This window comes from Electrophorus electricus, chromosome 9 (assembly GCF_013358815.1).
Source record: "Electrophorus electricus isolate fEleEle1 chromosome 9, fEleEle1.pri, whole genome shotgun sequence".
NCBI classification, from domain to species: domain Eukaryota; kingdom Metazoa; phylum Chordata; class Actinopteri; order Gymnotiformes; family Gymnotidae; genus Electrophorus; species Electrophorus electricus.
The window spans coordinates 23788448-23803867 of NC_049543.1; the positions used below are offsets into that span (position 1 = coordinate 23788448).

Sequence of the window (15420 nt, forward strand, 5' to 3'; positions counted from 1 at the left end):
ATTTCCTCTAAGGAATAATCTAGAAGGTTCCAGTGGGGCGCCCATCATCCAATCCAATCCCAGCAAAGGGCCTTTTGACAGACATCCAAAAAGTGTTTACTGCTCCTCAAGAATTCCACGAAGTGCTGAGAGACTTGTTTGATCAGTTTGCCCTCATTATTATATTTTGCCAAAATCCCTTAAATTACTTTACAAAACATTTTTGGAAGGGCTGTATCACTCAATTTAACAGATGATTGTTAAGATTTAAGATAACTGTAACAGACCTTGAATTGTCTGTTCTCAGTAGCTTGACCTCACCAAATGCTGCTTGTGAACTTCACCCAGATTTTGGTGAAGCATCATTGCACAGCTAAGCATGAAATAAGGGACTGTATGTCAACTTTATTTCTGGTGGTCAAGACATCCAAGATAGATAGAGCGAGGGAGATAGATGTATACATATGTAAGTGATGCACCTATGCACAGAACTCTGTGGACCAGAAGAGAGTTTGAATTGTAAAACAACCTTGAGTGCAAAAAAAAAAAAAAGCTTATATTATACAGGTCAGGGCTCAGACTGAGGACTGATCTCTACGGATATTTTCTACAAGTACTGTTGACCTACTAGGCAAAGGCAAATAGCAAGAATATAGAGATCCACAGTGGAGCTAAAATGTGTGTATTTTTCTGTTTTTTAACATTTTCATTTTTCTCACTAGGGTCCACCTTAAGCTATGTCCAACATCTCTGAGTGGACGGAGGACAAGAACCTCTCATTTGTGGGCGATCTGGAACACTGCGCCACCTTGAGGACCCCAAGCACCCGTGCCACCCTTTATGCGTTCGTAATCCTTGGCATCTTCTGCACGATGGCTGGCAACTTGCTGTTGGTTCTGGCCATCGCCTACTCCAAACCAACTCCTTCGTCATGTCGCTAGCAGTGGCCGACTTCCTGGTGGGCCTGGTGGTTATGCCTTACATGGTGCTCACGGTTGAAGGTTGCTGGCACTTCGGTGCCACCTTCTTCCAGCTGCAATGCAGCCTGGACATCATGCTGTGCGCCGCCTCCATCCTCCACCTGAGCGGCGTGGCCTTCGACCGCTACTGTGCCGTCTGCAACCCACCGCTTTACTCCTTCAAGATGTCCCACGGGCGTGCGGGCCTGCTGATCACGCTGTGCCGGGCAGTGCCCCTCATCGTCTCCTTTGGGCCTATTCTCCTGAGCCTGCACAAGCTCGGGGTGGACGTCGCCCTGCCGAGAACTCGTGCATCCTCCTGGTGAACTGCGTCTACGCCGTCACGGCCTCTCTGGTGGTGTTCTACCTGCCTGTGGTCACCGTGCTGGTGGCCCACTGTAAGATCTACAGAGCAGCCAGGCGGCAGGCGGTGCTGATAAGCGCCGTGGAGGCACAGGTGTTCACCAGGCTGGGCGAGGACTCCGGAAAGAAGCGGAACCACCGCAACTCCATGAGGAGGCAGAGGAAGGCAGCCTGGGCATCATCATGGGTGTTTTCGTGCTCCTCTGGCTGCCCTTCTTCACCACAAACATCACGGACCCCTTCATCGAGGACAGCACAGCCAGTGCCATGTGGGATGTGTTCCTCTGGCTAGGCTACAGGTCCTTCCAGAGGGCATTCCTCATGATCGTGGGCTGCAGGATATGTGTGCCTGGGTCAGCACCTGGCATGGACCTCTCTCAGTCCAGGAAGAACACCAATGAACACTTGGAGAACCAGTAGCCCATATGGCTCCCCCCTGCTGTCCTGCATATCAGATTTGAAAAAGATTCCTGTTGCTTATTGGTACACCATCAGATGAAGTGCGTGGTGGTAAAAGTTCCACGGCAACCCAAATAAAGGCACAAGATAAGAGACCCAATTAAAATGTGCTTTTACTTCTACTTTACTTCTATTTTGCATCGACTAGATCTGCATCACGGATTTGATTCCCATGTTTATCAGTAAGCCATAGGAAATTGTAGTGGAAAACTCTCATCACCAACGTCAGGAACAAAAGCCCAGTGGGTGACAAAGTGCAAGCAAAACTGGCAGTTTGGTAGCAGATTTCTTGTGTAAATGTGAGAGCTTTTCCCAGCACATGCTTGTTTGCTGTGTAATTAAAGAAAGTTAATTCTACCGTCTTTATTTTCTCACAGCTACTATATGGTTCTCCAGAATAAATATACTGCACCACTAGTGAACAATTACATCTTCCTCAGCAGTGCTGGAAGGTGCTTCTTTATCAGTTCATGCATTTTATGATGTTCTGAAAGATCTCTATGGGTTATAGGAATTCTATAGGAAGTTCAAGTTTTAAGTTTGGTTTATTTGTCACATACATATATGACACATAATGTTTTGAGCCCTAGAACCAAACAGGAGATACAAACATATTATAAACAAATCCCCTTGTGTCTCCAGCAACATACTAAAGTGAACATAGATAGTGACATCTGAATTTCATTATGGCTTCCAACTCATTTATTTAGGTTATGAACAGTGAACGTGTGAAGTGTCATGTTTGCCTGGTGAGAGAATGGCTGTAATAATTTAATATGGGGATAATTTAAAATGTAGAGGGCCTTGTGTTCTCTCACTAAAATACTCAAATCATTGGCTAATTATCATAAAGGTTTGTTAAAACACAAACATCAGACTGCAGCTCTCTACCTTTTCATATGTTGATTATATCTTGCACAAAATAACAATGCACACATAAAAAAAACCAAATAAATGTAAAAAAACCCAAAAAACTTCTAAGGTAAATCAACGATGCCAAAAGTACATGTGGAGGAGGTGTGGATTGATTCTCTATGTGATTTGCTTATTGTAGGGTGTAAGACATGCCGTAAATGTTATACTTCACTATTAGTGTTGCTGAATGCTGATGTCACACAGACCATCTACAAATATTTATAAGAGGAAGAGTGATGTGAATATAGAAATCTGGCATGTGGTTGTGTTTGCATTTTGCATGATATATTACTTGATTTTAGTCTGAGATTAGACCGGAAGCAGCTGGTCTACCTTCGTAGAAAGAGAAATATTTTTTTTTTCTTGTAAAAAGTCCAAAGGAGTTTCTGTAGCTTTCTGAACTGCAGCATTCTCTGCTGCTAGTCGATTGCACATCAGAAGGAAAAACGCTTGTTATTTCATTATATCCTGCTATGTTCGTACCCGTATAACTTACATAACAGGAAGTCTTTGTGATGAATCAAAACACAAATGCACTTGCCCTCGTTTATGACTACCACGCTGTTTCTCACAGCTTGAGTGTTGGTGATTCACAGAAAGGGAGTGTAAGGACATCTTGCTCCTTAGTAGCTTCTGGGAATAGTGCATAGGTCTGTTTATTTGTTTGCTTTAGAGCTTATCCAAAAAGGTCTTTTGCAGAACGCTGTGGCAGGGAAAGCTCAGTTAGTTCTCTCCTGAGTGCATTTTAGGTGTAGTGAGTATGTTTATTTTCCTGGAGCTTATCGTAAAAAGTGTGTGCACTTAAAACACCATTAGACCAAGACATCAGTGGGCCCAAACAAACACTTTAACAGATATTAATATTAAGGTGAATATGTCTGAAGTAGTAGCGCTTAAATACGTTTGTAGATTTAAACGATTTTTAAACGATTTAACATAGGTCAAATGAACAACAACAAAAGCAGAACATAATTTGTGACTGAACCGAGAATGAACCTGCTCATGACAGTTTCCCCATGTTAAATTGCTATTTCACGTATTTAGGCCACGTTCATGGAAAACAGGTTTGATTACGATAGAAATTAACCTAAAGACTGATATCTTGTTTGGTTTAGGTGTCTGATAATATCTGTGAATATTAACATATCTGTGAAAAATACGTAAAGCTCTGTCTTCTTCAGCTGCTGTGATTACGGGAGGACAGGGGTGCTGTTTTTCATGTTAAGAACCCCAACCATATAACAGGCACTTTAGTCTATGATATAACACACATCATTATGGCTGCAGTAAAAATAAGGGTGACAGTTGGTGGACGTACAGCTTTTTTATAAAACAATGGTATAGACCAGCTGTTGCTCCCAAACCAACAGCAGTGTATTGCATTCGTAGCCCCAACACACCTGATTCAGCTTGAAAGGGTCAAGGGTTATGGTAATCACATGATGAAGGAGATATGTCAGGGCAGGGGGAATCGCCAAACTGCAAAGAAAAAACAGGACTAGAACAAACACCCTTTTCGAAACAATTTTCTGCAAGTTTTTTTTTTGTTTGTTTTTGCTTTTATCTGATTTATTTTTGATTTATATCAGACAATGATGGACATCATCACATGTGCAAATACAAATGTCGAAGTCGAAGCGTCTCTCAACAATGCAAGTGGTTCAGAAGGAAATGAATGAAGTATGACTTGCTGTCCTGGCGCAGAAGCCAGTGCCGTTCATATGATACTCTTTCCGAGACAGGTCTTAGAATCTGAACTACCCGTTTGAAATAATGACAACAATTTATCAAAATTCTTTTAGGTAAGTAGTGTTCTGTGTCTCATGAAAAGTATCTCAAAAGTGTTTTAAATAATAATCCAATAAACATTACACAATTTACCCATGTGAGTGCCATAATATGTCTTTTAAAAACACTATATAAATACTAAGTAGTACCACTGTTTCGCTGTTCCCTTGGATAGCTCACAGCTGCTCACTGTATTTAGGTCTTTCACCCCATAGTACTAAGCTCCGTTTGTGTAGTAAGACTGATTGATTGTACAGTAGCTCTTCAGTGTTGCTCTACTGCTTGCCAAGGAGTCTGACAGTTTTGAATGAATCGTTTGAAGAGTCTGTGGGAACCTACACAGTGCAAGAGTTAATCAGATTCGAGGCTTCGTTTGTGCGTCTAGTGACAGCACTCATTGTGTCCAGGGTAAAGTAGTGGTTTTACTCTACAGGCAAAATAACATTTGCACCTTCTGTGTAGCAGTTTTTTTTAAATCATGGGTAAATGAGCTTTTCGCATTTCTCTTCCAAAAGAAGTATTCTTAGTTCTTTTCCATTTCAGAATTTTCTTAATTGTGCTTTTGTCAGTGTGCTCTTTGAAGTCTGGATCTGTGACCAGACTCCACTCTCCGCGCACCAGACGGCAGCGCTTGAGAAACCCAACCTCAGCCAGCCACGTTCATTCAGATGTCCGTCTCCTTCAGGCTGTAACATTCCGTGAGGTCGTAGATCTGGTAGCCGGCATGTTCTCCGCATTCTCCATAGATCCCCATGGTCACCGTATCGATCTCAGTCCTGCCTGGGATGGGGGCAGGGCTTTTTCCAGTGCCACGCTTGATCTTATTGGACAAGTTGTTCATCTTCTCCTTCAGGTGGAAGGAGGACTTCTGCAGGGGTGGGAATAAGCTCCACCCCCTGAGCCGCAGGGGGTGGGTTTTGCTCCGGTACGATAACACAGAACCGGCGCAGGGCTCGTGCAAAGAAAGGCCCGGCCGGTAGTCGTCCTGTGACTCCCTGGCAGCGTCACGGATGGCAGTGTGCCACCGCTGGTCGTAGAAGCGTCGGAGGGCACGCCGGCGACGGCGGCACTGGCACCGGAGCAGACGCGTGAATGCACGCTGGAACTCCTTGCTTGAGCACGGATAGATTAATGGGTTGATGCAACTGTTGAAGTATCCCAGCCAGAAGATCACTTTGAACACGACCTCTGAAGGCTTCAGTGCAGGGAAAAAGGAGCCTGGAGGGAGAGAGAGAGAGAGAGAGAGAGAGAGAGAGAGAGAGAGAGAGAGAGAGAGAGTTTAGTTCTGTCTTACCTGGGCAACAATATTATGTACCAGGCAGACAAGTTTTAGGGGATGAAATGATGTTGTTGTTTGCATGACGTCTCACGCTGTGATGCTGTAGCATAAATGGCTGCACTTTGGTAAATAGTCTCAGGCCGGCCGCAACTTTCAGTTCCTCTGTAATACTTCTACCACAGTCTCCCTGGTACATGTGTTGACAGCATGTAGCTTTCATCGCAAACGCTGCGTGAATTAGGAAGTTTGTAAATAAATACATTTTTAAATCATAAAACTGAATTTACGTTTTTAGGACCCAAGTCTCAAGTCTCCAAATTGTCCAGTTTTGCTATTAAAGAGGAAGGTGTGACTGTTAAACCCGCCCAAGTTGTTAGAGTCCCATATCTCATCCCTCACTAAATCTGCTTTCTTCCATTGCCGCAATATTGCCCATTTTTTATGGTGCTTTCTGCTAAATATCTGAAAAGACTCCAATACGTTCAGAACTCTGCTGCTAGAATTCTGGCACAAACATAGAGATCTGCTCGGTCCTCATGTTCTTCATCCGTGGTAGCAGCAGTGGCTAGTTAGTGGTTAGAAACACACAAGGTTTCAGTGGTAGCGCAGTGGTTCAGGTAGTTGACTAGTAATCTGAAGGTTGCTGTTTCAATCCACCACCAGCAAGTTGTCACTGCTGGGCCCCTGAGTGAGACCTTTAACCCTTAATTGCTCTAGTTATGTTCAGTCAGAATTGTTTACGTGGGTCATCCTGTATTAAATATAAAATCCTCTTTTTGCTCCTGCATCATCTTTCTGAACTCCGTTGTTGTAGTCCTTGTGGCATTTAGAGATCTTCTGCCCGGAATCTGCTCACTGTACGTCGTACTCTGCTTTCCTCTACGCGTGCCAGGGCGTTTCACGCTGAGCCACCAAAACTGCGCTTTACCCTCAGTCCCGCCAATCTCTGGAACTGTTCTTCTGCTACAGCTTTCAAATCCCAATTAAGGATGACCTTTTCAATTAATGATGACCGTTTCAATTAACGATGACCTTTTCGTTCAACGCTATACTTTCTCTCCATTACTTTTTTTCCTCTCCACCCTGAGTTCTTTGTGAAGTGACCTTGGCAGAAAGCTGCTATATAGATGTAACAGCTGAATAAATAATAAATAAATAACACTGAAGGGAATTCCCATTGAGATTGATTGATTATTTTAGCTAAAAGGGGCAGCAGGACTGTAAATCTGCCAATGTACCGTTTACTGCATAAAAATCCCTCTTAATCCCAGCATCTTTTGATGGACTATCCGTGAAAGTCAGCTGAAGCCAATAAACCTCAGATGTTCCCTTTTAAGTTTCCGTGAGCCCTTGTAACATTAAGATAAAGAAAAGGGAAAAAATAAATGCATGATCAGGGTCAAAAGTATGTGCCTTATACAGAAGTAGAATTCCAGGACCTGTCTCACACACACACTCACACACTCACACACACACTCACACACTCACACACACACACACACTCACACACACACTCACACTCACACACACACACACACTCACACACACACACACACTCACACACACACACACTCACACACACTCACACACACACACACACACACTCACACACACACACACACACACACTCACACACACACACACACTCACACTCACACACACACACACACACACACACACACTCACACACTCACACACACACTCACACACTCACACACACACTCACACACTCACACACACACACACACACACACACACACACTCACACACACACACACACACACACACACACACACACTCACACACACACTCACACACACACACACACACACACTCACACACTCACACACACACACACACACACACACACACACACACACACACACACACTTGCTCTCATATCTCTCCCAGCGTTGCGTCTTCTCCACAGGGACTAAGGGAGCTGTTGCGACACCATCTCCCACACAAAACAGTTGTTACCCCCTCCACCTGCCTCCGCTTTCATACGCTGTGCAGCCATTCTCAGAATTACAAGAGGTCACAGTCACTCACTATCAGAGCAGAGCGCTATTAATAGCACAGCAATGCACGTTTAGAGCAGCGGGTGTAGGCTACACTGAGCTCAGGGTTGGGGTTGGAACCAAAGAGAGTACTCTACTACCACTCCCATCCTCTTGGCCAAGGGGGCAGTCAATGAGTGTAATCGAGGCTCGCGAGATGAAAGCTTCTTGCTTCGAAGCTCGCGTTTGATAATTAGTCTGTTTACAAGAGACAACGGGCAGGCTGTCTGGCGGCCGCTTGCAGAAAACACCCTTTGTAGTCGAATCACAGACGGGAGCGTGATGATATGAAAAGGAAGTAGACGAGGTGTGTTATGGACGGGTTTCACAGGAACCCGTGGTGTGATTTTCTAAAGTGCATAGTGGAGCTGCAGCCTGGTGATATAATCGAAGCAGCTGTTACGATTTGGAGTGTTTTTTTCCTCTTATTGTCTTCCTGCTAAATGCCAGGACGTGCACAGGGCTAAGAGTGCGACCCTATGAGCCATGTCCTGTGAGTTATGTGTACACCCGTGCCAATAAGTCAGCGAAAAGTTATGTTTTGAGTGACCTCAGTGAGAAGTGTGTTGAATGTAAACACCTCCATCCTGGTCACTTACAAACTACAACATTCCTCCAGGTTCACTTTCCACTCATGGTATGCCTTTCAAAGTTTAGGAAAGAGGTGTGCACACACACACAAAGAAAATTTTTTTTTTTCCAACTAATCACAGTTTCAATTATATAGAGTTTTGTTAAATGGAACCAGATGCCTGAATATGAACTGTAATGAACAAAGTGTTATGAGATATCTTGTACACACAGAAACACACCGAAAGTGATTAAACAGTTTTAGTAGTCATCACAGAATTTCTGGTTACAATACCAGGGTTGAAGAGCTCTTAGTTATATTAAGCACCAACTTTCCATCTAACGTTGTTTATTTGTTATGAACCAGTGTTCATATTTTGCTAGAAAATCCTATCTTTCACATAAGACCAGTATTTGTACTGAACATCAAATAAAGCATGTTTTCAGACGTATTATTATTATTATTATTATTATTTACAGCAGCTAATATACCATTGGTGCAGAGTACTGCATAAAATAGTTTTGACTTTGGCTGTACAGTTCTTGACCATTAAATATTGACTCTTTTGATTCTCAGTTCCTTCCACTGGTTGCTATGATACCTTTTCTGGGGTTTTATTTATTTATTTAATTAATTAGAGTGAACATGCTGTCCAAAACCTTGTAGTACTGCTTGTAAGCCAAAAGTGAGCCAATGAAAGACTATTCTCTGTGGTTCAACAACAGGGTAAAAACATGCCTGATGGTCCGGCACGCATGCTTGTTGACGGAGCTCTTTGCTTTATCTGTCGTGCTCTCATTGAGGCACCGGGGTCAAGCCACGTTTCTCTGCAACCTAGCAGGCCTGCAGTTGGAGACAGGAGCGATGGTTTTGAGCGCTGTGTGAGTGTTGGCAGTCAACACTTAATAAAATCAGGAGTAGCTTGGACCCCACTAGCCACAGAGCTTCAGGACAGCAGAGTTCAGGGTGATTACTTGTTCTGCAGCTTCCCACTAAAGCATGTCATTGGCATGATATGAAAAATACTATATATATCTAACATCACTGTTGAGTGAGTGAGTCAGAGAGTGAGGTGAGAGTGTCTCGGAGCAATACCCTCTTCCCTCTCTCCTCTGTCTCTCTCTCTCTCTCTCTCTCTCTCTCTCTCTCTCTCTCTCTCTCTCCAGGCTCCTTTTCCCCTGAGCTTTTAACTGAGCCAGAAAAGCAAAAGATTTAGAATAAAAAGAAAGGAAATTAATCCTGAAGGCAGGTAAACATCTACGTAGTGCAGCATTAGTCTGCAGGCAGGCTGATGTCAAGAGTCTGAGATGGAGACCTGCTGGAAATAAATGTGGCAGGACAAACAGGTGGACAGGTGATGAAACCGAGGAGTGGGTGATTTAGGATTTAGGATGTGATCGGGGTGTGTGATTGGTGGATGTGTTGGAATTGGCCCTGATGGGTGGCGACCAATGGTGACAATATTTATACCTATTTTCTACTTTTATATATTTAAACAATGAATATTGCTTTACAATACTTATCTAAATTGATGACATTTTTGGAGGCATGTTTTAACCAATGTTGATGAGGTACCATTCACCCCAGGACCTGCCTGGATGTCCCCAGTTTTTTATATTAACATAGTTTTCAGCATGAAGAAGGCATATCCTATTTCTCTTTTATACTGTCTTGGGGTGCCTATGCAATTTGAAATGTAATAACCCACAGTGAGATTTTTGGTTAGGTGAAAACAAACCGCTGCCCAGTTAATCCCTCATCTTTCCTGTGTGAGGAGTGTTTACTAAAAGTTCTCTCATAAATAAAGGGAATTTCACATTCTATTTGTTTCATGACAAAATCAAGAATTGCAATTTTTAGTTGCCTTTATCTTCAGAATCTTCATTAAATGTGGAAAAATAGCCCTTAGATCGCATTAGCCTTGTTACTGTAACGAAAGGAGGCTAATCAAACACACGTTTATTCAATGCAACGAAGCTGGCGACAACAGACATCACAACCACGTTTATAAACACATGTAAATGACAATGGAAGGCGTGGCCAGACGGAAGAACACACACACACACACGGCGAGACACTTGGGAGGAGGGGCCGTACCGTGACAGCGATTATTATTCATAATAATAATAGTAATAATAATAATAATAATAATAATAATAATAATAACAATATTTTAGTTTACTTTAATTATTTCCCTTTTTGGCATAACTCCTACATGCTGATTGAGGCTTCATGGCGGCATGGCCAAAGGCATCAGCATATGCTAACCACAGAGTACAGTTTGATTCAGGCTTAAACAAAGAGCCTCCAATAAAACATCCCTCTGGTCCAGGGGTTTATGTACTCAGCCTCGTTAGACTGGCCATATGGTGCAGTCAGTGAAGCCACTTGGCTTGTGTTCACCTCTAGCTGCTGGTTTGTTTTTGTCAAGGGGTTTGCTGCCTTGGCAGTAACCAGGAACCAGGGCCAAGTAAAGGAATTAAAAGATTGGTGGTTGCACTCCTGCTGTGATTTTTGGTGATTGCTGGTGATTATTCATTCGACTGCTTAATAACTTGTTTTTATCTTTTAAAAACGTAACACATTTTAATCTGTTTTTTTTTTTTTTTTAACTGGTGGCCGATTTAGCCTAACCTACAGAGCCAGTTACAACTGAAATAATGTGGTAATTGTTCTGTTACAGTTTTAAGTTTAAGACATGGGTGCTGAATCACCTTCTAGCCCTGGCCTCAGTCATACATCAGAGTCATGAGAATCATAGAGAATCTGCATGTAATTATTAGCTACTTGGCAGCAACCATGTAACTGTGGTTATACGTTACTAAGCCATATACGTCTACTCTGTTGCATGACGCTGAATAAAAACGCAATATCACACATCCAAACCCTTTCTTCAACCCAGTAGCACCAGTATCTCATTTTGCTTATTGCACTACTGAGCTTTGCTCTGACCCCATAAAGAATGCCTGACTAATTACATGCACCATTTGCTATATACCCTTGGGCCGCCGTCTGGGAAAACTAATCTTTGCTGTGTCATTAAAGCATTTTTCGAGAGGGAGGATATGTAAAAATATGGCACATCAATAGGACCTACCACTCAGAAAACCCCATATATCCCCTGATGGTACAGTAGGGCTGATCAATATGGGAAGAGTTTGACAATACCTGCACTGGCTAATATTTATTAGTAGTTGCAATAAAATTGTAAATGCATTGTGAAGTTTTCAGTGCACTCAGACCAAACTACCATGTGCACTTGAACTGCTTCTTTCCATGAAGCCCTTCACAGAACTGTGCCTGTGTGTGTGTGTGTGTGTGTGTGTGAGTGAGAGAGAGAGAGATATGTCTGGATAAGAGCCATCTCCTGTCCTTTCTGCATCCTGGCAGCCATGCACACGTTGCCGAGCCTCAGAAAAGGAAGCCACCCTCTTTAAATCTACACGATTAAGGACGCAATTAGAGGAGTGGACCATTATGTGTGTGTGTGGGGGGGGGGGGGGGGGGGGGGGTGTTAGGGGGAATTTCTCAGGATAAGAGGGAAGATCGTCAGCCTCACAGGCGTTCTGGCCAGCTCCCACCAACAAGATGCCAAGTCTTACCATTGCACGGGGATAGACTCTGATCTCAGATCAGTGTTAAAGTGTTATAGCAGGCTTCCTACTGGCACTACTTAATTAGGCCTTGCCAAAAGATTCTGTCAGCTTAATGCCTCACTCTCTCTGAGAGTGCGAGAAGAAAACCAAGAGGAAAGGAGTGAGTTATGAGACGTGTGGATGCTCTGTGGTTGTAGTAAATGCATCACTGGCATATCTTTGTGCAAATGTAGAATAAAGCCCCAATATAAGTATAAAATTTAATACAGCTAGATTAAACAAATACATTCCCAAAGCCAACATTCTGCATTCCTCTTTCGATAGCAAACTATCAGTAATAAGGCAATATATTCCATCTTTTATAAAGCAATAATTTTTTTCTGAAAATATACTAGAGACAAAAAAATTCCAGAAGGAATACAATTCTAAGATATGTGCAATATTAACTGATTACTCCTAACACCTCTCAAAAGAATCCAACTAAAAATTAAACCATATTGAACAAGATTAAAATGGTTTCATGTAGCAAGTTACCATAACATGCTCTCAATTTTATGTATTAGGTCAGTATCTTGGATATCCCTGGGGCCCTTCTGGTCAAGGATAATGCTTGTTGCTGACCTTTTTTAGTGACATCTACCCTGGATGGACCTCATTTATAGAAACGCTGGCTTTCTTTCAGATGATTCTAACATGCCTGTCTGGTAATTTGCCACATGGGCCACATACAGTCCATTAACCCTCCTTAAATAATAAAATCTTTATTCAGAAATCACTCAGGCATGTGACTTTGGGGAGGGTGGTGTTGGCTGAAGCATAGATCAGTCTTACAGTAATTAGTTTAGTCTTGATGAAGAGGTGGTTTTGTCATGCAATAGTGGAAAAGCTTTGGCCCATAAAGTGCTTGCTCATGCAGTTACATGCTTAGTGTGGCTGTCAAGGTTCAGGGGTATTACAAATAAACGGTTCTGGGTTTTTAATGTTGGCTGCTTTAACTCTATACAGGATCTCAGTGCAAAGCAGTACAGAATCTGGTGTTTGCACTGTGGGAAAAGGTGGTAGAACAGATAACTACCAAATGTAAAACTGTCATGTAGGCAACACGTAATAACAGTCACATGGACATATGCTGCTAATTGAAATACTAGGTTTTGTGTCTTATAAGGGAAAGTAAAACACTGAGAGTTTAGAGCTAACAAGAATGCGCCTGAGCGCGCGTATCACCTCCGAAAGGTAACGCCGTCGTCTCGACTGTCACACCTCAACACGCGCACACGGACACGCAACTCGGTCTCCATCAGCGGCTTCTAATACACGCTGAGTGATAACCGCTATAAGCGCCCTTTTCGCCTCACTATTAAATACCAAATCACTCTGAATGCGCAAGTTTCATTCCCACAGGGCGCGAATTATCGTACACGACATTGTTGTTGCAGATTACCTATAAATGAAAAGAAGAACAAAAAGAAAAGGAAAATTATCTGGACTCCTGAGAAGCATGGCGAGTCATTTCATTGTTTTAATGACATTATTTTTTATGGCATTTGCGAAACTCAAGTAAAAAGACACTTGTGCGCAAGACGAGTACGAACTTTTAAAAAAAGCCACTAGCAAAAAACAGCCCATACAATAATACATACCTAAAGGCAAGACGAAGAAAAACGGTAGCCAACATAAAATGAACATCCCCACAACGATGGCTAGGGTTTTAGCAGCCTTCTTCTCTCGAGAGAACTTCATCAGGCGCACGGACAGCGAGCTTCGGAAAGGATGGTGCTTGCTTTTGGAGCTCGTAACCGCGTCCTCCGGCAAGCTCCGGCAGTGTATCCGCAACACCACCTCCATCGATTTGTTCGTCTCACGCTTCACGCCCGCTTCCAAACTTTTGGTCGTGCGTCGAGCCACCACGTACACTCTAAAATACATGACGAGAATTATCGTTAGTGGGAGGTAGAAGGAGAACAGCGAGGAGAACAGAGCATAGCCCGGCTCCTCGGTGATTTTGCAGATGCTCTCATCCGAAGGCGGTGGCTCTTTCCATCCCAGAAGTGGTCCGATTGATATAATCATAGAGGACACCCAGACGACCACGAGGATGACACCGGCTCTCCTTTCCGTCATTATAGTGGGGTACTTTAAGCAATATTTCACCCCTATGTACCTGTCTATGGAGATTATGCAAAGACTTAGGATGGACGCGGTACAACACAATACGTCCACCGCCGCCCAAACGTTGCAAAACAGCCGGCCGAACACCCAGCATCCCAGCACCTCCAGAGACGCCGAGAAAGGGAGAACAATAACACTCAGGAGCAAATCAGCTATGGCGAGGTTTACTATAAAGAAGTTTGTGACAGTCTGCAAGTGTTTGTTGCATAAGACAGAGAGAATAACTAAAATGTTCCCAACAATTGCCACCAGGATGAACATCGCCAGAAAAATCCCGACTCCGACGACTTGGCTGTCGAGTGTGATACCAACGCAAGTCGTGTTGCTGCTTTTTTTGGAAAAAGACGCGTTACTGGCTTCAGTTGAGTAAAATGCATCATTACTCTCGTTAAACAAATTTGAAAATGTCATTTTGAAACTCCATAAAGAAAACTTTACTGGTCTGGTTCGGTGCAGTTGACGAAAAACCCTTATTTTTAAGCCCGCCTCACTCCGTTTGCTAACTTGAGACAGAAACGCGCGCCCATCCTCAGAAATGTCCTCTTGGTTTCAGTGATCCGTTATTAATTTCCACTCAGATAAAAAGAAAATCAAGCATTTTAGTTTTAACAATTACATTTTGTACGGCGTTAAAACTTTTTCTTTTCAGCTACAAATTGTCATGGAGCGACTATGGATTTGCCCAGTGAGGTATGTTGCTGAAGCTGCAGCACTTCAGTGCCAATGCGTTGTTAGGTTTGTCCTTAGTCTACAAGTGGCATCTCCAGCGCGCACTCCAAACTGGAGTAGTGCAGACCTCTGCGCGCGAGGTCTCCTCCCTGGCAAGCCAATTCAGTGACGCGCGCGCAGCTGGTGAACTTCCCGACGAGACCACGAGAGGGACCGGGAATGTCTTGCATGCTGCGAGACAAACAGGCGGGCAGCAGTTCTGCGTTTAGGTTGTTTGCTGTCAGGGCCATTTAATAGGTAGCACATATGTGGATGCACAGCCAACGAAGAACACATATCATTAATTTTGTTTCCATTGCTCGACTGCTGTGGCGTTGTCTGTTTAATGATAGAAATAAATAATGCTGACATATGCCTGGTTAGTCAGTTTCAAAGGTTGCACAAATTACAGGGTTTTATAGTGCTTGAAGAAAGTTTTATTTTGTACAGTGTGTAAAAGAACCAGACCAAAACAAAACTACAACCTGAATAACAGAGGCTGATTTGAAGCTGTTTTCACTGACGTAGTACAGCTATCGCACAAGGGTCTAAAACGTATAGTTAGCAGCTAAAG

General features: G+C 43.2%; 2 protein-coding genes across 2 annotated transcripts; one reads left to right on the forward strand and one right to left on the reverse strand.

Moving 5' to 3' along the window:
* The first annotated feature begins 716 nt into the window (after positions 1-716).
* On the forward strand, positions 717-1721 carry LOC113578990 (5-hydroxytryptamine receptor 4). The gene is given in 4 exon segments (XM_035529565.1): positions 717-888; positions 891-1238; positions 1241-1468; positions 1471-1721. Coding segments are annotated over 4 exon segments (999 nt in total).
* A 2562-nt stretch (positions 1722-4283) lies between these two features.
* On the reverse strand, positions 4284-14899 carry adra1d (adrenoceptor alpha 1D). The gene is made up of 2 exons (XM_027012608.2): positions 13610-14899; positions 4284-5681 (listed from the first exon to the last, which is right to left on the reverse strand). Exons 1-2 carry the CDS (start codon positions 14547-14549, stop codon positions 5128-5130), a joined length of 1494 nt encoding a protein of 497 aa, XP_026868409.2. The 5' UTR covers positions 14550-14899; the 3' UTR covers positions 4284-5127.
* Positions 14900-15420: the final 521 nt, after the last annotated feature.